This window comes from Cyclopterus lumpus, chromosome 15 (genome assembly GCF_009769545.1).
Source record: "Cyclopterus lumpus isolate fCycLum1 chromosome 15, fCycLum1.pri, whole genome shotgun sequence".
Lineage (NCBI taxonomy): Eukaryota > Metazoa > Chordata > Actinopteri > Perciformes > Cyclopteridae > Cyclopterus > Cyclopterus lumpus.
In genome coordinates this window covers 266,593-290,916 of record NC_046980.1, presented here as the reverse complement: position 1 = coordinate 290,916, position 24,324 = coordinate 266,593, and the positions used below count along the sequence as shown (strand labels likewise).

At 54.0% G+C, this 24,324-nt stretch overlaps 2 protein-coding genes across 2 annotated transcripts; both read right to left on the bottom strand.

The window, feature by feature from the left end:
* On the bottom strand, positions 1 to 1,076 carry dnph1 (2'-deoxynucleoside 5'-phosphate N-hydrolase 1). The gene is made up of 4 exons (XM_034551344.1): positions 837 to 1,076; positions 619 to 687; positions 443 to 553; positions 1 to 288 (listed from the first exon to the last, which is right to left on the bottom strand). Exons 1-4 carry the CDS (start codon positions 970 to 972, stop codon positions 125 to 127), a joined length of 480 nt encoding a protein of 159 aa, XP_034407235.1. The 5' UTR covers positions 973 to 1,076; the 3' UTR covers positions 1 to 124.
* Positions 1,077 to 1,168: 92 nt separating this feature from the next.
* Positions 1,169 to 24,235, bottom strand: yipf3 (Yip1 domain family, member 3). The gene is made up of 9 exons (XM_034551343.1): positions 23,948 to 24,235; positions 23,481 to 23,684; positions 23,238 to 23,344; positions 23,120 to 23,165; positions 22,913 to 23,005; positions 21,941 to 22,072; positions 21,381 to 21,494; positions 21,181 to 21,304; positions 1,169 to 1,929 (listed from the first exon to the last, which is right to left on the bottom strand). Exons 1-9 carry the CDS (start codon positions 24,011 to 24,013, stop codon positions 1,808 to 1,810), a joined length of 1,008 nt encoding a protein of 335 aa, XP_034407234.1. The 5' UTR covers positions 24,014 to 24,235; the 3' UTR covers positions 1,169 to 1,807.
* Positions 24,236 to 24,324: the final 89 nt, after the last annotated feature.

Here is a 24,324-nt window from a genome sequence, read left to right as displayed (position 1 = left end):
TGTCAATCATCTGGTTCTCAGAACAGAACCATGAAAACCAGAACCTCAGTCCTTTTTTTATTTAGAAACACTTTTATTATTGCAGTAAATTCATTCTTAAAATAATTGAACCAGGAAGTTGTTTTTAAATGCAGATGTTCAGGTTCTCCTCAGGTTCTCCTCGGGCTTTCTTCTGGTTCTTCAGGCGGTTGAAGAACTCTTCCAGAACGTTCTCAACTTCGTCTTCTTTGTAATCTTTCACCACAAACCGATCGCTGTCTTCAGCACCGCGAATCATCGCCGACAGACCTGAAACAGGAAGTGGTGTTAAAGAGGATAGAGATTGTTGTTGTTGTTGTTGTTGTTGTTGTATTATTATTATTATTATAGGAAGGAAAGAGGAAGGAGGAAAGGAAAACATGAAGGAAGCAGGAAGGAGGAAGGAAACAGGAAGTGTCCTCACTTCGTCCTGACGCTGGTCTGAACAGACAGAGGACCTTCGTCTCCATGGTAACGGCTCGGCCGAGCTCGTACCCGACGCCCAGAGACGGCTGAGTTACCTCGGCAACGACCACTAAACACAGAGGTCAAAGGTCAATATTGATTCATGATCACTCTATTGATGCCTGTCCGTCTCACCGTCACACTCCCGGAGCCAGCGCACGTCCCGGTCATGAATGGCTCGGTCTCCTCCTACCGCGTCCTCTCCTGTCCAATCACAGCACAGCAGCAACAAGTGTCAATCATCCCAGATACAACGGCTGACTCAACGTATTGATCGTTTGATCAGTCCAACTTATTCTGATCAGCTCAGTCAGTTAATTACGCGTGTGCGCGTGCGCGTGTGCGCGTGAGACCTTTCTCGCTGATCTCGCTGCAGCTCACGTGCTCGGTCAGCACGCTCCCGTAGCTCTGCAGCTTCTGGACGATCCTCCGGTAAACGTGCGCGTCCTCGCGGCCGCCGCGGATGCTCCCGCAGAAATACACCTTCATCCTGTCTGCTCTGCGCGGTGACGTCAGACGCACGTACTGTGCGTGGTGTCCAACGGGACCTGATCGTGGTCGCAAGTACAACGCTGTGGAAACGTTATTCTTTCTCTGCTCTGATTGGATGAAGCTCAGACTCCTCGGCCTCTGATTGGAGCAGACCGACCACCTGACTAATGAATAATAGATCGACCATAACGGATCCTTTAAACAATGAACGAGTTCCGGGACTTCCCCTTCATTTTGTTTATTTTTTACAAAACAAACAAACAAATACTGACTTCCAGGATAGTTCATCATCATCATCATCATCATCATCATCATCATCATGTTTTATTGATCCATTTAAAGAATATCTTTCTTCTCGTTATGATATGCCTTTCAAAATAAAGGTTGTATCATCCGTTGCACTACCTTATAGTATATAAGAAGTCTATTATACTATTCGAGTATAACACATTAAAATATGAAGTAAATTGTACAAACAGAAATGTTTACATGTGAAGATAAGTTTAAAGTTAAAGCAGTTTATTGAGTTTTTGTTCAGAAAGTATAAATACGACCGACCAGGAAAATATGACAGACCGAAAGAATAAAGAAGGTACAGACATGAAGATATTTCAGGGCCCCCTCAGTGGACCCCTCAGTGGACCCTCAGTGGGCCCCTCAGTGGACCCCTCAGTGGACCCCTCAGTGGACCCCTCAGTGGGCCCCTCAGTGGACCCCTCAGTGGGCCCTCAGTGGACCCCTCAGTGGGCCCCTCAGTGGACCCCTCAGTGGGCCCTCAGTGGACCCTCAGTGGACCCCTCAGTGGGCCCTCAGTGGACCCTCAGTGGACCCCTCAGTGGGCCCTCAGTAGGGGCACCAGGCTCCTTACTGTGGCATTTATGGTCAGTTCAGGCACGTCTCTGGCCACCCGCTGCATGGGAACCATGTTGGGTCCTTCCAGAGAGTCCAGCAGCCCTGAAACCAAAATGACAAGAGATCTCACTCTGACACGGAACAAGAACAGGGAACGAGGACAAGAAGTCTCACTCCGGCGCGCAATGAGGATGAGAGGTCTCACTCTTTCACAAAGAACGAGAACGGGAGGTCTCACTCTCACAAAGACTGAGGATGGGAGGTCTCACTCTCACAAAGACAAGACGGCAGGTCTCACTCTGTCAAAGAACGAGGACGGGAGGTCTCACTCTCACTAAGACAGGACAGGAGGTCTCACTCTCACAAAGACAGAGGACGGGAGGTCTCACTCTCACAAAGACAGGACGGGAGGTCTCACTCTCACAAAGACAGAGGACGGGAGGTCTCACTCTCACAAAGACAGAGGACGGGAGGTCTCACTCTCACAAAGACAGGGCGGGAGGTCTCACTCTCTCAAAGAACGAGGACGGGAGGTCTCACTCTCACAAAGACGGAGGACGGGAGGTCTCACTCGCACAAAGAACGAGGACGGGAGGTCTCACTCTCAAAAAAAGAGGACGGGAGGTCTCACTCTCACAAAGAACGAGGATGGGAGGTCTCACTCTCACAAAGAACAAGGACGGGAGGTCTCACTCTCACTAAGACAGGACGGGAGGTCTCACTCTCACAAAGAACGAGGACGGGAGGTCTTACTCTCACAAAGACAGGACGGGAGGTCTCACTCTCACAAAGAACGAGGACGGGAGGTCTCACTCTCACAAAGACAGGACGGGAGGTCTCACTCTCACAAAGAACGAGGACGGGAGGTCTCACTCTCACAAAGACAGGACGGGAGGTCTCACTCTCACAAAGAACGAGAACGGGAGGTCTCACTCTGACAAAGACAGGACGGGAGGTCTCACTTTCACAAAGAACGAGGACGGGAGGTCTCACTCTCACAAAGACTGAGGACGGGAGGTTTCACTCTCACTAAGACAGGACGGGAGGTCTCACTCTCACAAAGAACGAGGATGAGAGGTCTCACTCTTTCACAAAGAACGAGAACGGGAGGTCTCACTCTCACAAAGACTGAGGATGGGAGGTCTCACTCTCACAAAGACAAGACGGCAGGTCTCACTCTGTCAAAGAACGAGGACGGGAGGTCTCACTCTCACTAAGACAGGACAGGAGGTCTCACTCTCACAAAGACAGAGGACGGGAGGTCTCACTCTCACAAAGACAGGACGGGAGGTCTCACTCTCACAAAGACAGAGGACGGGAGGTCTCACTCTCACAAAGACAGAGGACGGGAGGTCTCACTCTCACAAAGACAGGGCGGGAGGTCTCACTCTCTCAAAGAACGAGGACGGGAGGTCTCACTCTCACAAAGACGGAGGACGGGAGGTCTCACTCGCACAAAGAACGAGGACGGGAGGTCTCACTCTCAAAAAAAGAGGACGGGAGGTCTCACTCTCACAAAGAACGAGGATGGGAGGTCTCACTCTCACAAAGAACAAGGACGGGAGGTCTCACTCTCACTAAGACAGGACGGGAGGTCTCACTCTCACAAAGAACGAGGACGGGAGGTCTTACTCTCACAAAGACAGGACGGGAAGTCTCACTCTCACAAAGAACGAGGACGGGAGGTCTCACTCTCACAAAGACAGGACGGGAGGTCTCACTCTCACAAAGAACGAGGACGGGAGGTCTCACTCTCACAAAGACAGGACGGGAGGTCTCACTCTCACAAAGAACGAGAACGGGAGGTCTCACTCTGACAAAGACAGGACGGGAGGTCTCACTTTCACAAAGAACGAGGACGGGAGGTCTCACTCTCACAAAGACTGAGGACGGGAGGTTTCACTCTCACTAAGACAGGACGGGAGGTCTCACTCTCACAAAGACAGAGGACGGGAGGTCTCACTCTCACTAAGACAGGACGGGAGGTCTCACTCTCACAAAGACAGGGCGGGAGGTCTCACTCTCTCAAATAACGAGGACGGGAGGTCTCACTCTCACAAAGACGGAGGACGGGAGGTCTCACTCGCACAAAGAACGAGGACGGGAGGTCTCACTCTCACAAAGACAGAGGACGGGAGGTCTCACTCTCACAAAGAACGAGGATGGGAGGTCTCACTCTCACAAAGAACAAGGACGGGAGGTCTCACTCTCACTAAGACAGGACGGGAGGTCTCACTCTCACAAAGAACGAGGACGGGAGGTCTTACTCTCACAAAGACAGGACGGGAAGTCTCACTCTCACAAAGAACGAGGACGGGAGGTCTCACTCTCACAAAGAACGAGGACGGGAGGTCTCACTCTCACAAAGACGGAGGACGGGAGGTCTCACTCGCACAAAGAACGAGGACGGGAGGTCTCACTCTCACAAAGACAGAGGACGGGAGGTCTCACTCTCACAAAGAACGAGGATGGGAGGTCTCACTCTCACAAAGAACAAGGACGGGAGGTCTCACTCTCACTAAGACAGGACGGGAGGTCTCACTCTCACAAAGAACGAGGACGGGAGGTCTTACTCTCACAAAGACAGGACGGGAAGTCTCACTCTCACAAAGAACGAGGACGGGAGGTCTCACTCTCACAAAGAACGAGGACGGGAGGTCTCACTCTCACAAAGACAGGACGGGAGGTCTCACTCTCACAAAGAACGAGAACGGGAGGTCTCACTCTCACAAAGACAGGACGGGAGGTCTCACTTTCACAAAGAACGAGGACGGGAGGTCTCACTCTCACAAAGACTGAGGACGGGAGGTCTCACTCTCACAAAGACAGGACGGGAGGTCTCACTTTCACAAAGAACGAGGACGGGAGGTCTCACTTTCACAAAGAACGAGGACGGGAGGTCTCACTTTCACAAAGACTGAGGACGGGAGGTCTCACTCTCACAAAGAACGAGGACGGGAGGTCGCACTCTCACAAAGACAGGACGGGAGGTCTCACTCTCACAAAGACAGAGGACTGGAGGTCTCACTCTCACAAAGACTGAGGATGGGAGGTCTCACTCTCACAAAGACAAGACGGCAGGTCTCACTCTCTCAAAGAACGAGGACGGGAGGTCTCACTCTCACTAAGACAGGACGGGAGGTCTCACTCTCACAAAGACAGAGGACGGGAGGTCTCACTCTCACTAAGACAGGACGGGAGGTCTCACTCTCACAAAGACAGAGGACGGGAGGTCTCACTCTCACAAAGACAGAGGACGGGAGGTCTCACTCTCACAAAGAACGAGGACGGGAGGTCGCACTCTCACAAAGACAGGACGGGAGGTCTCACTCTCACAAAGACAGAGGACTGGAGGTCTCACTCTCACAAAGACTGAGGATGGGAGGTCTCACTCTCACAAAGACAAGACGGCAGGTCTCACTCTCTCAAAGAACGAGGACGGGAGGTCTCACTCTCACTAAGACAGGACGGGAGGTCTCACTCTCACAAAGACAGAGGACGGGAGGTCTCACTCTCACTAAGACAGGACGGGAGGTCTCACTCTCACAAAGACAGAGGACGGGAGGTCTCACTCTCACAAAGACAGAGGACGGGAGGTCTCACTCTCACAAAGACAGAGGACTGGAGGTCTCACTCTCACAAAGACTGAGGATGGGAGGTCTCACTCTCACAAAGACAGAGGACGGGAGGTCTCACTCTCACAAAGACAGGACGGGAGGTCTCACTCTCACAAAGACAGGATGGGAGGTCTCACTCTCACAAAGACAGAGGACTGGAGGTCTCACTCTCACAAAGACAGAGGACGGGAGGTCTCACTCTCACTAAGACAGGACGGGAGGTCTCACTCTCACAAAGACAGAGGACGGGAGGTCTCACTCTCACAAAGAACGAGGACGGGAGGTCTCACTCTCACAAAGACAGGACGGGAGGTCTCACTCTCTCAAAGAACGAGGACGGGAGGTCTCACTCTCACAAAGACAGGACGGGAGGTCTCACTCTCACAAAGACAGGATGGGAGGTCTCACTCTCTCAAAGACAGGATGGGAGGTCTCACTCTCACAAAGACAGAGGACTGGAGGTCTCACTCTCACAAAGACTGAGGACGGGAGGTCTCACTCTCACAAAGACAGAGGACGGGAGGTCTCACTCTCACAAAGACAGAGGGCGGGAGGTCTCACTCTCAGAAAGACAAGACGGCAGGTCTCACTCTCTCAAAGAACGAGGACGGGAGGTCTCACTCTCACAAAAACAGGACGGGAGGTCTCACTCTCACAAAGACAGGACGGGAGGTCTCACTCTCATAAAGACTGAGGATGGGAGGTCTCACTCTCACAAAGACAAGACGGCAGGTCTCACTCTCTCAAAGAACGAGGACGGGAGGTCTCACTCTCAGAAAGACAGGGCGGGAGGTCTCACTCTCTCAAAGAACGAGGACGGGAGGTCTCACTCTCACAAAGACAGGGCGGGAGGTCTCACTCTCACAAAGACTGAGGATGGGAGGTCTCACTCTCACAAAGACAAGACGGCAGGTCTCACTCTCTCAAAGAACGAGGACGGGAGGTCTCACTCTCACTAAGACAGGACAGGAGGTCTCACTCTCACAAAGACAGAGGACGGGAGGTCTCACTCTCACAAAGACAGAGGACTGGAGGTCTCACTCTCACAAAGACTGAGGACGGGAGGTCTCACTCTCACAAAGACAGAGGACGGGAGGTCTCACTCTCAGAAAGACAGGGCGGGAGGTCTCACTCTCTCAAAGAACGAGGACGGGAGGTCTCACTCTCACTAAAACAGGACGGGAGGTCTCACTCTCACAAAGACAGGATGGGAGGTCTCACTCTCACAAAGACAGGACGGGAGGTCTCACTCTCACAAAGACTGAGGATGGGAGGTCTCACTCTCACAAAGACAGGACGGGAGGTCTCACTCTCACAAAGAGAGGACGGGAGGTCTCACTCTCACAAAGACTGAGGTTGGGAGGTCTCACTCTCACAAAGACAGGATGGGAGGTCTCACTCTCACAAAGACAGGACGGGAGGTCTCACTCTCACAAAGACTGAGGATGGGAGGTCTCACTCTCACAAAGACAAGACGGCAGGTCTCACTCTCTCAAAGAACGAGGACGGGAGGTCTCACTCTCACTAAGACAGGACAGGAGGTCTCACTCTCACAAAGACAGAGGACGGGAGTTCTCACTCTCACAAAGACAGAGGACTGGAGGTCTCACTCTCACAAAGACTGAGGACGGGAGGTCTCACTCTCACAAAGACTGAGGACGGGAGGTCTCACTCTCACAAAGACAGAGGGCGGGAGGTCTCACTCTCAGAAAGACAGGGCGGGAGGTCTCACTCTCTCAAAGAACGAGGACGGGAGGTCTCACTCTCACAAAGACAGGACGGGAGGTCTCACTCTCACAAAGACAGGACGGGAGGTCTCACTCTCATAAAGACTGAGGATGGGAGGTCTCACTCTCACAAAGACACGACGGCAGGTCTCACTCTCTCAAAGAACGAGGACGGGAGGTCTCACTCTCACTAAGACAGGACGGGAGGTCTCACTCTCACAAAGACAGAGGACGGGAGGTCTCACTCTCACTAAAACAGGACGGGAGGTCTCACTCTCACAAAGACAGAGGACGGGAGGTCTCACTCTCACAAAGAACGAGGACGGGAGGTCTCACTCTCACAAAGACAGGACGGGAGGTCTCACTCTCACAAAGACAGAGGGCGGGAGTTCTCACTTGTACAAAGACAGAGGACGGGAGGTCTCACTCTCACAAAGACAGGACGGGAGGTCTCACTCTCACAAAGACAGGACGGGAGGTCTCACTCTCACAAAGACAGAGGGCGCGAGTTCTCACTCTCACAAAGACAGAGGACGGGAGGTCTCACTCTCACTAAGACAGGACGGGAGGTCTCACTCTCACAAAGACAGGACGGGAGGTCTCACTCTCACAAAGACAGGACGGGAGGTCTCACTCTCACTAAGACAGGACGGGAAGTCTCGCTCTCACAAAGAACGAGGACGGGAGGTCTCACTCTCACTAAGACAGGACGGGAGGTCTCACTCTCACAAAGACAGGACGGGAGGTCTCACTCGCACAAAGAACGAGGACGGGAGGTCTCACTCTCACAAACACAGAGGACGGGAGGTCTCACTCTCACAAAGACAGAGGACTGGAGGTCTCACTCTCACAAAGACTGAGGACGGGAGGTCTCACTCTCACAAAGACTGAGGACGGGAGGTCTCACTCTCACAAAGACAGAGGGCGGGAGGTCTCACTCTCAGAAAGACAGGGCGGGAGGTCTCACTCTCTCAAAGAACGAGGACGGGAGGTCTCACTCTCACAAAGACAGGACGGGAGGTCTCACTCTCACAAAGACAGGACGGGAGGTCTCACTCTCATAAAGACTGAGGATGGGAGGTCTCACTCTCACAAAGACAAGACGGCAGGTCTCACTCTCTCAAAGAACGAGGACGGGAGGTCTCACTCTCACTAAGACAGGACGGGAGGTCTCACTCTCACAAAGACAGAGGACGGGAGGTCTCACTCTCACAAAGAACGAGGACGGGAGGTCTCACTCTCACAAAGACAGGACGGGAGGTCTCACTCTCACAAAGACAGAGGACTGGAGGTCTCACTCTCACAAAGACTGAGGACGGGAGGTCTCACTCTCACAAAGACTGAGGACGGGAGGTCTCACTCTCACAAAGACAGAGGGCGGGAGGTCTCACTCTCAGAAAGACAGGGCGGGAGGTCTCACTCTCTCAAAGAACGAGGACGGGAGGTCTCACTCTCACAAAGACAGGACGGGAGGTCTCACTCTCACAAAGACAGGACGGGAGGTCTCACTCTCATAAAGACTGAGGATGGGAGGTCTCACTCTCACAAAGACAAGACGGCAGGTCTCACTCTCTCAAAGAACGAGGACGGGAGGTCTCACTCTCACTAAGACAGGACGGGAGGTCTCACTCTCACAAAGACAGAGGACGGGAGGTCTCACTCTCACTAAAACAGGACGGGAGGTCTCACTCTCACAAAGACAGAGGACGGGAGGTCTCACTCTCACAAAGAACGAGGACGGGAGGTCTCACTCTCACAAAGACAGGACGGGAGGTCTCACTCTCACAAAGACAGAGGGCGGGAGTTCTCACTTGTACAAAGACAGAGGACGGGAGGTCTCACTCTCACAAAGACAGGACGGGAGGTCTCACTCTCACAAAGACAGGACGGGAGGTCTCACTCTCACAAAGACAGAGGGCGGGAGGTCTCACTCTCACAAACACAGAGGACGGGAGGTCTCACTCTCACTAAGACAGGACGGGAGGTCTCACTCTCACAAAGACAGGACGGGAGGTCTCACTCTCACAAAGACAGGACGGGAGGTCTCACTCTCACTAAGACAGGACGGGAAGTCTCGCTCTCACAAAGAACGAGGACGGGAGGTCTCACTCTCACTAAGACAGGACGGGAGGTCTCACTCTCACAAAGACAGGACGGGAGGTCTCACTCGCACAAAGAACGAGGACGGGAGGTCTCACTCTCACAAAGACAGAGGACGGGAGGTCTCACTCTCACAAAGACAGAGGACTGGAGGTCTCACTCTCACAAAGACTGAGGACGGGAGGTCTCACTCTCACAAAGACTGAGGACGGGAGGTCTCACTCTCACAAAGACAGAGGGCGGGAGGTCTCACTCTCAGAAAGACAGGGCGGGAGGTCTCACTCTCACAAAGAACGAGGACGGGAGGTCTCACTCTCACAAAGACAGGACGGGAGGTCTCACTCTCACAAAGACAGGACGGGAGGTCTCACTCTCATAAAGACTGAGGATGGGAGGTCTCACTCTCACAAAGACAAGACGGCAGGTCTCACTCTCTCAAAGAACGAGGACGGGAGGTCTCACTCTCACTAAGACAGGACGGGAGGTCTCACTCTCACAAAGACAGAGGACGGGAGGTCTCACTCTCACAAAGAACGAGGACGGGAGGTCTCACTCTCACAAAGACAGGACGGGAGGTCTCACTCTCACAAAGACAGAGGGCGGGAGTTCTCACTTGTACAAAGACAGAGGACGGGAGGTCTCACTCTCACAAAGACAGGACGGGAGGTCTCACTCTCACAAAGACAGGACGGGAGGTCTCACTCTCACAAAGACAGAGGGCGGGAGTTCTCACTCGCACAAAGACAGAGGACGGGAGGTCTCACTCTCACTAAGACAGGACGGGAGGTCTCACTCTCACAAAGACAGGACGGGAGGTCTCACTCTCACAAAGACAGGACGGGAGGTCTCACTCTCACAAAGACAGAGGGCGGGAGTTCTCACTCGCACAAAGACAGAGGACGGGAGGTCTCACTCTCACTAAGACAGGACGGGAGGTCTCACTCTCACAAAAAACGAGGACGGGAGGTCTCACTCTCACTAAGACAGGACGGGAGGTCTCACTCTCACAAAGACAGGACGGGAGGTCTCACTCTCACTAAGACAGGACGGGAAGTCTCGCTCTCACAAAGAACGAGGACGGGAGGTCTCACTCTCACTAAGACAGGACGGGAGGTCTCACTCTCACAAAGACAGGACGGGAGGTCTCACTCGCACAAAGAACGAGGACGGGAGGTCTCACTCTCACAAAGACAGAGGACGGGAGGTCTCACTCTCACAAAGACAGAGGACTGGAGGTCTCACTCTCACAAAGACTGAGGACGGGAGGTCTCACTCTCACAAAGACTGAGGACGGGAGGTCTCACTCTCACAAAGACAGAGGGCGGGAGGTCTCACTCTCAGAAAGACAGGGCGGGAGGTCTCACTCTCTCAAAGAACGAGGACGGGAGGTCTCACTCTCACAAAGACAGGACGGGAGGTCTCACTCTCACAAAGACAGGACGGGAGGTCTCACTCTCATAAAGACTGAGGATGGGAGGTCTCACTCTCACAAAGACAAGACGGCAGGTCTCACTCTCTCAAAGAACGAGGACGGGAGGTCTCACTCTCACTAAGACAGGACGGGAGGTCTCACTCTCACAAAGACAGAGGACGGGAGGTCTCACTCTCACTAAAACAGGACGGGAGGTCTCACTCTCACAAAGACAGAGGACGGGAGGTCTCACTCTCACAAAGAACGAGGACGGGAGGTCTCACTCTCACAAAGACAGGACGGGAGGTCTCACTCTCACAAAGACAGAGGGCGGGAGTTCTCACTTGTACAAAGACAGAGGACGGGAGGTCTCACTCTCACAAAGACAGGACGGGAGGTCTCACTCTCACAAAGACAGGACGGGAGGTCTCACTCTCACAAAGACAGAGGGCGGGAGTTCTCACTCTCACAAAGACAGAGGACGGGAGGTCTCACTCTCACTAAGACAGGACGGGAGGTCTCACTCTCACAAAAAACGAGGACGGGAGGTCTCACTCTCACTAAGACAGGACGGGAGGTCTCACTCTCACAAAGACAGGACGGGAGGTCTCACTCTCACTAAGACAGGACGGGAAGTCTCGCTCTCACAAAGAACGAGGACGGGAGGTCTCACTCTCACTAAGACAGGACGGGAGGTCTCACTCTCACAAAGACAGGACGGGAGGTCTCACTCGCACAAAGAACGAGGACGGGAGGTCTCACTCTCACAAAGACAGAGGACGGGAGGTCTCACTCTCACAAAGACAGGATGGGAGGTCTCACTCTCACAAAGACAGGACGGGAGGTCTCACTCTCACAAAGACTGAGGATGGGAGGTCTCACTCTCACAAAGACAGGATGGGAGGTCTCACTCTCACAAAGACAGGACGGGAGGTCTCACTCTCACAAAGACTGAGGATGGGAGGTCTCACTCTCACAAAGACAAGACGGCAGGTCTCACTCTCTCAAAGAACGAGGACGGGAGGTCTCACTCTCACTAAGACAGGACAGGAGGTCTCACTCTCACAAAGACAGAGGACGGGAGGTCTCACTCTCACAAAGACAGAGGACTGGAGGTCTCACTCTCACAAAGACTGAGGACGGGAGGTCTCACTCTCACAAAGACTGAGGACGGGAGGTCTCACTCTCACAAAGACAGAGGGCGGGAGGTCTCACTCTCAGAAAGACAGGGCGGGAGGTCTCACTCTCTCAAAGAACGAGGACGGGAGGTCTCACTCTCACAAAGACAGGACGGGAGGTCTCACTCTCACAAAGACAGGACGGGAGGTCTCACTCTCATAAAGACTGAGGATGGGAGGTCTCACTCTCACAAAGACAAGACGGCAGGTCTCACTCTCTCAAAGAACGAGGACGGGAGGTCTCACTCTCACAAAGACAGGACGGGAGGTCTCACTCTCACAAAGACAGAGGACGGGAGGTCTCACTCTCACTAAAACAGGACGGGAGGTCTCACTCTCACAAAGACAGAGGACGGGAGGTCTCACTCTCACAAAGAACGAGGACGGGAGGTCTCACTCTCACAAAGACAGGACGGGAGGTCTCACTCTCACAAAGACAGAGGGCGGGAGTTCTCACTTGTACAAAGACAGAGGACGGGAGGTCTCACTCTCACAAAGACAGGACGGGAGGTCTCACTCTCACTAAGACAGGACGGGAAGTCTCACTCTCACAAAGAACGAGGACGGGAGGTCTCACTCTCACTAAGACAGGACGGGAGGTCTCACTCTCACAAAGACAGGACGGGAGGTCTCACTCTCACAAAGACTGAGGATGGGAGGTCTCACTCTCACAAAGACAAGACGGCAGGTCTCACTCTCTCAAAGAACGAGGACGGGAGGTCTCACTCTCACTAAGACAGGACAGGAGGTCTCACTCTCACAAAGACAGAGGACGGGAGGTCTCACTAAAACAGGACGGGAGGTCTCACTCTCACAAAGACAGAGGACGGGAGGTCTCACTCTCACAAAGACAGGACGGGAGGTCTCACTCTCACTAAGACAGGACGGGAGGTCTCACTCTCACTAAGACAGAGGACGGGAGGTCTCACTCGCACAAAGACAGAGGACGGGAGGTCTCACTCTCACTAAGACAGGACGGGAGGTCTCACTCTCACTAAGACAGGACGGGAGGTCTCACTCTCACTAAGACAGAGGACGGGAGGTCTCACTCTCACAAAGAACGAGGACGGGAGGTCTCACTCTCACTAAGACAGGACGGGAGGTCTCACTCTCACAAAGACAGGATGGGAGGTCTCACTCGCACAAAGACAGAGGACGGGAGGTCTCACTCGCACAAAGACAGAGGACGGGAGGTCTCACTCTCACAAAGACAGAGGGCGGGAGGTCTCACTCTCACAAAGACAGGACGGGAGGTCTCACTCTCACAAAGACAGAGGACGGAAGGTCTCACTCTCACAAAGACAGAGGACGGGAGGTCTCACTCTCACAAAGACAGGACGGGAGGTCTCACTCTCACAAAGACAGAGGACGGGAGGTCTCACTCTCACTAAAACAGGACGGGAGGTCTCACTCTCACAAAGACAGAGGACGGGAGGTCTCACTCTCACAAAGACAGGACGGGAGGTCTCACTCTCACTAAGACAGGACGGGAGGTCTCACTCTCACTAAGACAGGACGGGAAGTCTCACTCTCACAAAGAACGAGGACGGGAGGTCTCACTCTCACTAAGACAGGACGGGAGGTCTCACTCTCACAAAAACAGGACGGGAGGTCTCACTCGCACAAAGACAGAGGACGGGAGGTCTCACTCGCACAAAGACAGAGGACGGGAGGTCTCACTCTCACAAAGACAGAGGGCGGGAGGTCTCACTCTCACAAAGACAGGACGGGAGGTCTCACTCTCACAAAGACAGAGGACGGGAGGTCTCACTCCCACAAAGACAGAGGGCGGGAGGTCTCACTCTCACAAAGACAGGGCGGGAGGTCTCACTCTCTCAAAGAGCAAGGACGGGAGGTCTCACTCTCACAAAGACAGGACGGGAGGTCTCACTCTCACAAAGACAGAGGACGGGAGGTCTCACTCTCACAAAGACAGGACGGGAGGTCTCACTCTCACAAAGACAGGACGGGAGGTCTCACTCTCACAAAGACAGAGGACGGGAGGTCTCACTCTCACAAAGACAGGATGGGAGGTCTCACTCTCACAAAGACAGGACGGGAGGTCTCACTCTCACTAAGACAGGACGGGAAGTCTCACTCTCACAAAGAACGAGGACGGGAGGTCTCACTCTCACTAAGACAGGACGGGAGGTCTCACTCTCACAAAGACAGGACGGGAGGTCTCACTCTCACAAAGACAGGACGGGAGGTCTCACTCTCACAAAGACAGAGGACGGGAGGTCTCACTCTCACAAAGACAGAGGACGGGAGGTCTCACTCTCACAAAGACAGGACGGGAGGTCTCACTCTCACAAAGACAGGACGGGAGGTCTCACTCTCACTAAGACAGGACGGGAAGTCTCACTCTCACAAAGAACGAGGACGGGAGGTCTCACTCTCACTAAGACAGGACGGGAGGTCTCACTCTCACAAAGACAGGACGGGAGGTCTCACTCTCACAAAGACAGAGGACGGGAGGTCTCACTCTCACAAAGACAGAGGACGGGAGGTCTCACTCGCACAAAGACAGGATGGGAGGTCTCACTCTCACAAAGACAGGACGGGAGGTCTCACTCTCACTAAGACAGGACGGGAAGTCTCGCTCTCACAAAGAACGAGGACGGGAGGTCTCACTCTCACAAAGACAGGACGGGAGGTCTCACTCTCACAAAGAACGAGGACGGGAGTCTCACTCTCACAAAGACAGGACGGGAGGTCTCACTCTCACTAAGACAGGACGGGAGGTCTCACTCTCACTAAGACAGGACGGGAGGTCTCACTCTCACAAAGACAGGACGGGAGGTCTCACTCTCACAAAGACAGAGGGCGGGAGTTCTCACTCGCACAAAGACAGAGGACGGGAGGTCTCACTCTCACTAAGACAGGACGGGAGGTCTCACTCTCACAAAGACAGGACGGGAGGTCTCACTCTCACAAAGACAGGACGGGAGGTCTCACTCTCACAAAGACAGAGGGCGGGAGTTCTCACTCGCACAAAGACAGAGGACGGGAGGTCTCACTCTCACTAAGACAGGACGGGAGGTCTCACTCTCACAAAAAACGAGGACGGGAGGTCTCACTCTCACTAAGACAGGACGGGAGGTCTCACTCTCACAAAGACAGGACGGGAGGTCTCACTCTCACTAAGACAGGACGGGAAGTCTCGCTCTCACAAAGAACGAGGACGGGAGGTCTCACTCTCACTAAGACAGGACGGGAGGTCTCACTCTCACAAAGACAGGACGGGAGGTCTCACTCGCACAAAGAACGAGGACGGGAGGTCTCACTCTCACAAAGACAGAGGACGGGAGGTCTCACTCTCACAAAGACAGAGGACTGGAGGTCTCACTCTCACAAAGACTGAGGACGGGAGGTCTCACTCTCACAAAGACTGAGGACGGGAGGTCTCACTCTCACAAAGACAGAGGGCGGGAGGTCTCACTCTCAGAAAGACAGGGCGGGAGGTCTCACTCTCTCAAAGAACGAGGACGGGAGGTCTCACTCTCACAAAGACAGGACGGGAGGTCTCACTCTCACAAAGACAGGACGGGAGGTCTCACTCTCATAAAGACTGAGGATGGGAGGTCTCACTCTCACAAAGACAAGACGGCAGGTCTCACTCTCTCAAAGAACGAGGACGGGAGGTCTCACTCTCACTAAGACAGGACGGGAGGTCTCACTCTCACAAAGAAAGAGGACGGGAGGTCTCACTCTCACAAAGAACGAGGACGGGAGGTCTCACTCTCACAAAGACAGGACGGGAGGTCTCACTCTCACAAAGACAGAGGGCGGGAGTTCTCACTTGTACAAAGACAGAGGACGGGAGGTCTCACTCTCACAAAGACAGGACGGGAGGTCTCACTCTCACAAAGACAGGACGGGAGGTCTCACTCTCACAAAGACAGAGGGCGGGAGGTCTCACTCTCACAAAGACAGAGGACGGGAGGTCTCACTCTCACTAAGACAGGACGGGAGGTCTCACTCTCACAAAGACAGGACGGGAGGTCTCACTCTCACAAAGACAGGACGGGAGGTCTCACTCTCACAAAGACAGAGGGCGGGAGTTCTCACTCGCACAAAGACAGAGGACGGGAGGTCTCACTCTCACTAAGACAGGACGGGAGGTCTCACTCTCACAAAAAACGAGGACGGGAGGTCTCACTCTCACTAAGACAGGACGGGATGTCTCACTCTCACAAAGACAGGACGGGAGGTCTCACTCTCACTAAGACAGGACGGGAAGTCTCGCTCTCACAAAGAACGAGGACGGGAGGTCTCACTCTCACTAAGACAGGACGGGAGGTCTCACTCTCACAAAGACAGGACGGGAGGTCTCACTCGCACAAAGAACGAGGACGGGAGGTCTCACTCTCACAAAGACAGAGGACGGGAGGTCTCACTCTCACAAAGACAGAGGACGGGAGGTCTCACTCTCACAAAGACTGAGGACGGGAGGTCTCACTCTCACAAAGACTGAGGACGGGAGGTCTCACTCTCACAAAGACAGAGGGCGGGAGGTCTCACTCTCAGAAAGACAGGGCGGGAGGTCTCACTCTCTCAAAGAACGAGGACGGGAGGTCTCACTCTCACACAGACAGGACGGGAGGTCTCACTCTCACAAAGACAGGACGGGAGGTCTCACTCTCATAAAGACTGAGGATGGGAGGTCTCACTCTCACAAAGACAAGACGGCAGGTCTCACTCTCTCAAAGAACGAGGACGGGAGGTCTCACTCTCACTAAGACAGGACGGGAGGTCTCACTCTCACAAAGACAGAGGACGGGAGGTCTCACTCTCACTAAAACAGGACGGGAGGTCTCACTCTCACAAAGACAGGACGGGAGGTCTCACTCTCACTAAGACAGGACGGGAGGTCTCACTCTCACTAAGACAGAGGACGGGAGGTCTCACTCACACAAAGACAGAGGGCGGGAGTTCTCACTTGTACAAAGACAGAGGACGGGAGGTCTCACTCTCACAAAGACAGGACGGGAGGTCTCACTCTCACAAAGACAGGACGGGAGGTCTCACTCTCACAAAGACAGAGGGCGGGAGTTCTCACTCGCACAAAGACAGAGGACGGGAGGTCTCACTCTCACTAAGACAGGACGGGAGGTCTCACTCTCACAAAAAACGAGGACGGGAGGTCTCACTCTCACTAAGACAGGACGGGAGGTCTCACTCTCACAAAGACAGGACGGGAGGTCTCACTCTCACAAAGACAGGACGGGAAGTCTCGCTCTCACAAAGAACGAGGACGGGAGGTCTCACTCTCACTAAGACAGGACGGGAGGTCTCACTCTCACAAAGACAGGACGGGAGGTCTCACTCGCACAAAGAACGAGGACGGGAGGTCTCACTCTCACAAAGACAGAGGACGGGAGGTCTCACTCTCACAAAGACAGGATGGGAGGTCTCACTCTCACAAAGACAGGACGGGAGGTCTCACTCTCACAAAGACTGAGGATGGGAGGTCTCACTCTCACAAAGACAGGATGGGAGGTCTCACTCTCACAAAGACAGGACGGGAGGTCTCACTCTCACAAAGACTGAGGATGGGAGGTCTCACTCTCACAAAGACAAGACGGCAGGTCTCACTCTCTCAAAGAACGAGGACGGGAGGTCTCACTCTCACTAAGACAGGACGGGAGGTCTCACTCTCACAAAGACAGAGGACGGGAGGTCTCACTCTCACAAAGACAGAGGACTGGAGGTCTCACTCTCACAAAGACTGAGGACGGGAGGTCTCACTCTCACAAAGACTGAGGACGGGAGGTCTCACTCTCACAAAGACAGAGGGCGGGAGGTCTCACTCTCAGAAAGACAGGGCGGGAGGTCTCACTCTCTCAAAGAACGAGGACGGGAGGTCTCACTCTCACAAAGACAGGACGGGAGGTCTCACTCTCACAAAGACAGGACGGGAGGTCTCACTCTCATAAAGACTGAGGATGGGAGGTCTCACTCTCACAAAGACAAGACGGCAGGTCTCACTCTCTCAAAGAACGAGGACGGGAGGTCTCACTCTCACTAAGACAGGACGGGAGGTCTCACTCTCACAAAGACTGAGGATGGGAGGTCTCACTCTCACAAAGACAAGACGGCAGGTCTCACTCTCTCAAAGAACGAGGACGGGAGGTCTCACTCTCACTAAGACAGGACAGGAGGTCTCACTCTCACAAAGACAGAGGACGGGAGGTCTCACTCTCACAAAGACAGAGGACTGGAGGTCTCACTCTCACAAAGACTGAGGACGGGAGGTCTCACTCTCACAAAGACTGAGGACGGGAGGTCTCACTCTCACAAAGACAGAGGACGGGAGGTCTCACTCTCAGAAAGACAGGGCGGGAGGTCTCACTCTCTCAAAGAACGAGGACGGGAGGTCTCACTCTCACAAAGACAGGACGGGAGGTCTCACTCTCACAAAGACAGGACGGGAGGTCTCACTCTCATAAAGACTGAGGATGGGAGGTCTCACTCTCACAAAGACAAGACGGCAGGTCTCACTCTCTCAAAGAACGAGGACGGGAGGTCTCACTCTCACTAAGACAGGACGGGAGGTCTCACTCTCACAAAGACAGAGGACGGGAGGTCTCACTCTCACTAAAACAGGACGGGAGGTCTCACTCTCACAAAGACAGAGGACGGGAGGTCTCACTCTCACAAAGAACGAGGACGGGAGGTCTCACTCTCACAAAGACAGGACGGGAGGTCTCACTCTCACAAAGACAGAGGGCGGGAGTTCTCACTTGTACAAAGACAGAGGACGGGAGGTCTCACTCTCACAAAGACAGGACGGGAGGTCTCACTCTCACAAAGACAGGACGGGAAGTCTCACTCTCACAAAGAACGAGGACGGGAGGTCTCACTCTCACTAAGACAGGACGGGAGGTCTCACTCTCACAAAGACAGGACGGGAGGTCTCACTCTCACAAAGACTGAGGATGGGAGGTCTCACTCTCACAAAGACAAGACGGCAGGTCTCACTCTCTCAAAGAACGAGGACGGGAGGTCTCACTCTCACTAAGACAGGACAGGAGGTCTCACTCTCACAAAGACAGAGGACGGGAGGTCTCACTAAAACAGGACGGGAGGTCTCACTCTCACAAAGACAGAGGACGGGAGGTCTCACTCTCACAAAGACAGGACGGGAGGTCTCACTCTCACTAAGACAGGACGGGAGGTCTCACTCTCACTAAGACAGAGGACGGGAGGTCTCACTCGCACAAAGACAGAGGACGGGAGGTCTCACTCTCACTAAGACAGGACGGGAGGTCTCACTCTCACTAAGACAGGACGGGAGGTCTCACTCTCACTAAGACAGAGGACGGGAGGTCTCACTCTCACAAAGAACGAGGACGGGAGGTCTCACTCTCACAAAGACAGGATGGGAGGTCTCACTCGCACAAAGACAGAGGACGGGAGGTCTCACTCGCACAAAGACAGAGGACGGGAGGTCTCACTCTCACAAAGACAGAGGGCGGGAGGTCTCACTCTCACAAAGACAGGACGGGAGGTCTCACTCTCACAAAGACAGAGGACGGAAGGTCTCACTCTCACAAAGACAGAGGACGGGAGGTCTCACTCTCACAAAGACAGGACGGGAGGTCTCACTCTCACAAAGACAGAGGACGGGAGGTCTCACTCTCACTAAAACAGGACGGGAGGTCTCACTCTCACAAAGACAGAGGACGGGAGGTCTCACTCTCACAAAGACAGGACGGGAGGTCTCACTCTCACTAAGACAGGACGGGAGGTCTCACTCTCACTAAGACAGGACGGGAAGTCTCACTCTCACAAAGAACGAGGACGGGAGGTCTCACTCTCACTAAGACAGGACGGGAGGTCTCACTCTCACAAAAACAGGACGGGAGGTCTCACTCGCACAAAGACAGAGGACGGGAGGTCTCACTCGCACAAAGACAGAGGACGGGAGGTCTCACTCTCACAAAGACAGAGGGCGGGAGGTCTCACTCTCACAAAGACAGGACGGGAGGTCTCACTCTCACAAAGACAGAGGACGGGAGGTCTCACTCCCACAAAGACAGAGGGCGGGAGGTCTCACTCTCACAAAGACAGGGCGGGAGGTCTCACTCTCTCAAAGAGCAAGGACGGGAGGTCTCACTCTCACAAAGACAGGACGGGAGGTCTCACTCTCACAAAGACAGAGGACGGGAGGTCTCACTCTCACAAAGACAGGACGGGAGGTCTCACTCTCACAAAGACAGGACGGGAGGTCTCACTCTCACAAAGACAGAGGACGGGAGGTCTCACTCTCACAAAGACAGGATGGGAGGTCTCACTCTCACAAAGACAGGACGGGAGGTCTCACTCTCACTAAGACAGGACGGGAAGTCTCACTCTCACAAAGAACGAGGACGGGAGGTCTCACTCTCACTAAGACAGGACGGGAGGTCTCACTCTCACAAAGACAGGACGGGAGGTCTCACTCTCACAAAGACAGGACGGGAGGTCTCACTCTCACAAAGACAGAGGACGGGAGGTCTCACTCTCACAAAGACAGAGGACGGGAGGTCTCACTCTCACAAAGACAGGACGGGAGGTCTCACTCTCACAAAGACAGGACGGGAGGTCTCACTCTCACTAAGACAGGACGGGAAGTCTCACTCTCACAAAGAACGAGGACGGGAGGTCTCACTCTCACTAAGACAGGACGGGAGGTCTCACTCTCACAAAGACAGGACGGGAGGTCTCACTCTCACAAAGACAGAGGACGGGAGGTCTCACTCTCACAAAGACAGAGGACGGGAGGTCTCACTCTCACAAAGACAGGATGGGAGGTCTCACTCTCACAAAGACAGGACGGGAGGTCTCACTCTCACTAAGACAGGACGGGAAGTCTCGCTCTCACAAAGAACGAGGACGGGAGGTCTCACTCTCACAAAGACAGGACGGGAGGTCTCACTCTCACAAAGAACGAGGACGGGAGTCTCACTCTCACAAAGACAGGACGGGAGGTCTCACTCTCACTAAGACAGGACGGGAGGTCTCACTCTCACTAAGACAGGACGGGAGGTCTCACTCTCACAAAGACAGAGGACGGGAGGTCTCACTCTCACAAAGACAGAGGACGGGAGGTCTCACTCTCACAAAGACAGAGGACGGGAGGTCTCACTCTCACTAAGACAGAGGACGGGAGGTCTCACTCTCACAAAGACAGGACGGGAGTCTCACTCTCACTAAGACAGGACGGGAAGTCTCACTCTCACAAAGAACGAGGACGGGAGGTCTCACTCTCACTAAGACAGACAAACACTGACAGCAGGTCACATGACCTCAGTAGAGTAGACGAGGACTCTGACCTTCGACGATCTTGTGGTAGGCGAAGTGGAGGTAGAGCAGGAACAGCATGTGGAGGACAGACAGAGTCCCACAGAGGAGAAGACGAGGAGTCTGTCCCACCGTGCGGGACAGGAGAGCCGCTACCTGAGGGGACAGGACTCATGTCAGTGAGGGAGGGGGCGAGGGACCACAGGGGGCTGCTGGGAAATGCAGTCCTCACCATGCGCAGAGTGGACAGTCCTCCACACAGCAGCCAGAGGACGTAGAACAGGAAGTGGAAGTGGATGTTGTAGGACACGAGGAGGACGACGCAGTGCCCAAACAGACCATAACCCTGGCGATAGGAGAGAGGAAGTGATGTCACTACAAAGCAGAACTCACTGACTCAACATTATACTTCCTGTTTACATCCCTCAAAGCATCATGGGAACGGTGGTTCCAAAACTTGAACATTCTTCCATAAAGAGAAGGAGAGAGTGTGTGTACTTGTAGTACTGTGTGTGTACTGTGTGAATACTTCCAGTACTGTGTGCATACTGTGTGAATACTTGCAGTATTGTGTGTGTACTGTGTGTGTACTTGCAGTACTGTGTGTGTACTTGTAGTACTGTGTGTGTACTGTGTGAATACTTCCAGTACTGTGTTTATACTGTGTAAATACTTGCAGTATTGTGTGTGTACTGTGTGTGTACTTGCAGTACTGTGTGTGTACTTGTAGTACTGTCTGTGTACTAGCGGTACTGTGTGTGTACTGTGAGTACTTGCAGTACTGCCACTGACCAGCAGGGACAGCATCTGCAGCATGGTGATCTGAGCGTTGACCAAATAAGCCAGGAAGTAGATGAAGGAGGAAACACCGAGCCAGTAACCAAAACAAGTTCCTATGGCGGTTCCCATCAGGGTGCCCTCCCTCTGAAAGACACAAGAGTCATTTAGTCTGTTAGATACAGAGAGTCATTTAGATCTGGTTATTCTGCTCCATGAAGAGAGCAGAACTCCAGCTTATTTATTCCATGTTTGATGGCACCATAGGGGAACCGGGAACCACCAAGAGCCCCCAGCAGCCACCAAGAGCTCCCAGCAGCCCCCAGCAGCCCCCAGGAGCCACCAGGAGCCCCCAGCAGCCACCAGGAGCCCTCAGAAGCCACCAGGAGCCCCCAGCAGCCACCAGGAGCCCTCAGAAGCCACCAGGAGCCCTCAGCAGCCACCAGGAGCCCCCAGCAGCCACCAGGAGCCACCAGGAGCCCTCAGAAGCCACCAGGAGCCCCCAGCAGCCACCAGGAGCCCTCAGAAGCCACCAGGAGCCCTCAGCAGCCACCAGGAGCCCCCAGCAGCCACCAGGAGCCACCAGGAGCCCTCAGAAGCCACCAGGAGCCCCCAGCAGCCCTCAGAAGCCACCAGGAGCCCTCAGCAGCCACCAAGAGCCCCCAGCAGCCACCAGGAGCCCCCAGCAGCCACCAGGAGCCATCAGAAGCCACCAGGAGCCCTCAGCAGCCACCAAGAGCCCTCAGCAGCCCCCAGGAGCCCCCAGCAGCCACCAGGAGCCACCAGGAGCCACCAGGAGCCCCCAGCAGCCACCAGGAGCCCTCAGAAGCCACCAGGAGCCCTCAGAAGCCACCAGGAGCCCCCAGCAGCCACCAGGAGCCCCCAGCAGCCACCAGGAGCCACCAGGAGCCCCCAGCAGCCAGGAGCCGGCCACCGGTTGTGTATACGGAGATTCATTATGAAACCTGATCTACAGGAAGCTCTTACGATGATGGTGTCCGACGTCTTCATGCCATGCAGCAGGATCGCCACCAGAGTGAAGACCAGCATCAGAGGGCCATACAGCTCACCTGCAATCTTCTACAGGAAGTACAAACTGTCAGAGGACTGAACCGGAAGCTTTTATTGTGAAAATCCTTTCAAAGCAGGATCAGTGTCATGCAGCTAGGAAACACAGGAAGTGGGAGGGAGTACCTGGGGGAAGTTGATCATGCGGACAGGTATCATGGACTCCATCAGCCTGAGAGGAGACAGTTAGCAGTTAGCATCAGACTGACAGGAAACAGGAAGTGGAGGAAACAGGAAATCCTACCTGCTGCGCACCTGCACGGGCTCCACGTCAAAGTAGGGCCGCAGGATGTCAATGTTGGCGTACAGGTTGAAGGCTCTGGAGGCCTGGCGCTTCCCCGCCTGCCACACCTGAACGCATCACACAGGTAAGAGAGACACCTGAACGCATCACACAGGTAAGAGAGACACCTGAACGCATGAATGAGGTTATTGACTGAACCCACAGCTCAGGTGAGTGTGGAATCCACCTGTCCAGGAGACTGACCTCATCCGCCACCTGTCGGCCCAGCTGGCCCTTTAACCCCTTCATGCCCAGGAACTCCCCGTCCTCGTGGTCCTCGGTGGCGGCGGCCTCCTCGGTGACCTCCTCCTCCTCCTTCATCCTCTGGTGCAGCTCCCCCATGTCCTCGAAGCTGGAGCCCGACGTGTCGTCCATGTTCTCCATGTCGATGACGGCGGAGCCGCTGCCCTGCACGCAACCAGGGTCAAAGGTCACGCATGTACAGTCATTTGCAACAGTGTTCCGGTTCATCAGTTGACCTCGTTGCCTGGCGACTAATCGGTTTGTGTGAAGCAGGTATGTTTACTTGCATGACGTCATGCAGGTTTGTTTACCTGCTTAGCTGCAGCAGTTATCGTCGTTAGCTTATGCTAGATTGGTTCATTCTCCCGGTAGAAGGCTAGTTATAACTAGTTAGTTACCAGGTTAGTGAGCGTGTGAATGAGCTTTACCTGGATAAGGTTGTCATCGAAGCTTCCCCACGGTTCCGTGTTTTTGTTGCCGGAGCCCGCAGACATTGTCCCGGTTCACTGTGTTCGTCTCTAGCGGACGTTATTTCACACAGAAGCGATGAAAAGCGACGTTTCCGTCTCTAAACACGTCACCAACCCCACAGGCTCTGACTCCGCCTCCACGGGCTACACGCAGGGAGCGTGATGATGTCACAGAAGGCGACGCACCGTGGAGAATATATAAAGTAAGTCCACTTTGTTCCGTTTTATAATTCTTTATTCAACAATTGCACATGTACAATTCAATAAGAAACGGCTAAATACATTGAAATATCTTATAAACTAAGAAGCAGCTGCAGCTACCGCACGTCACCAGC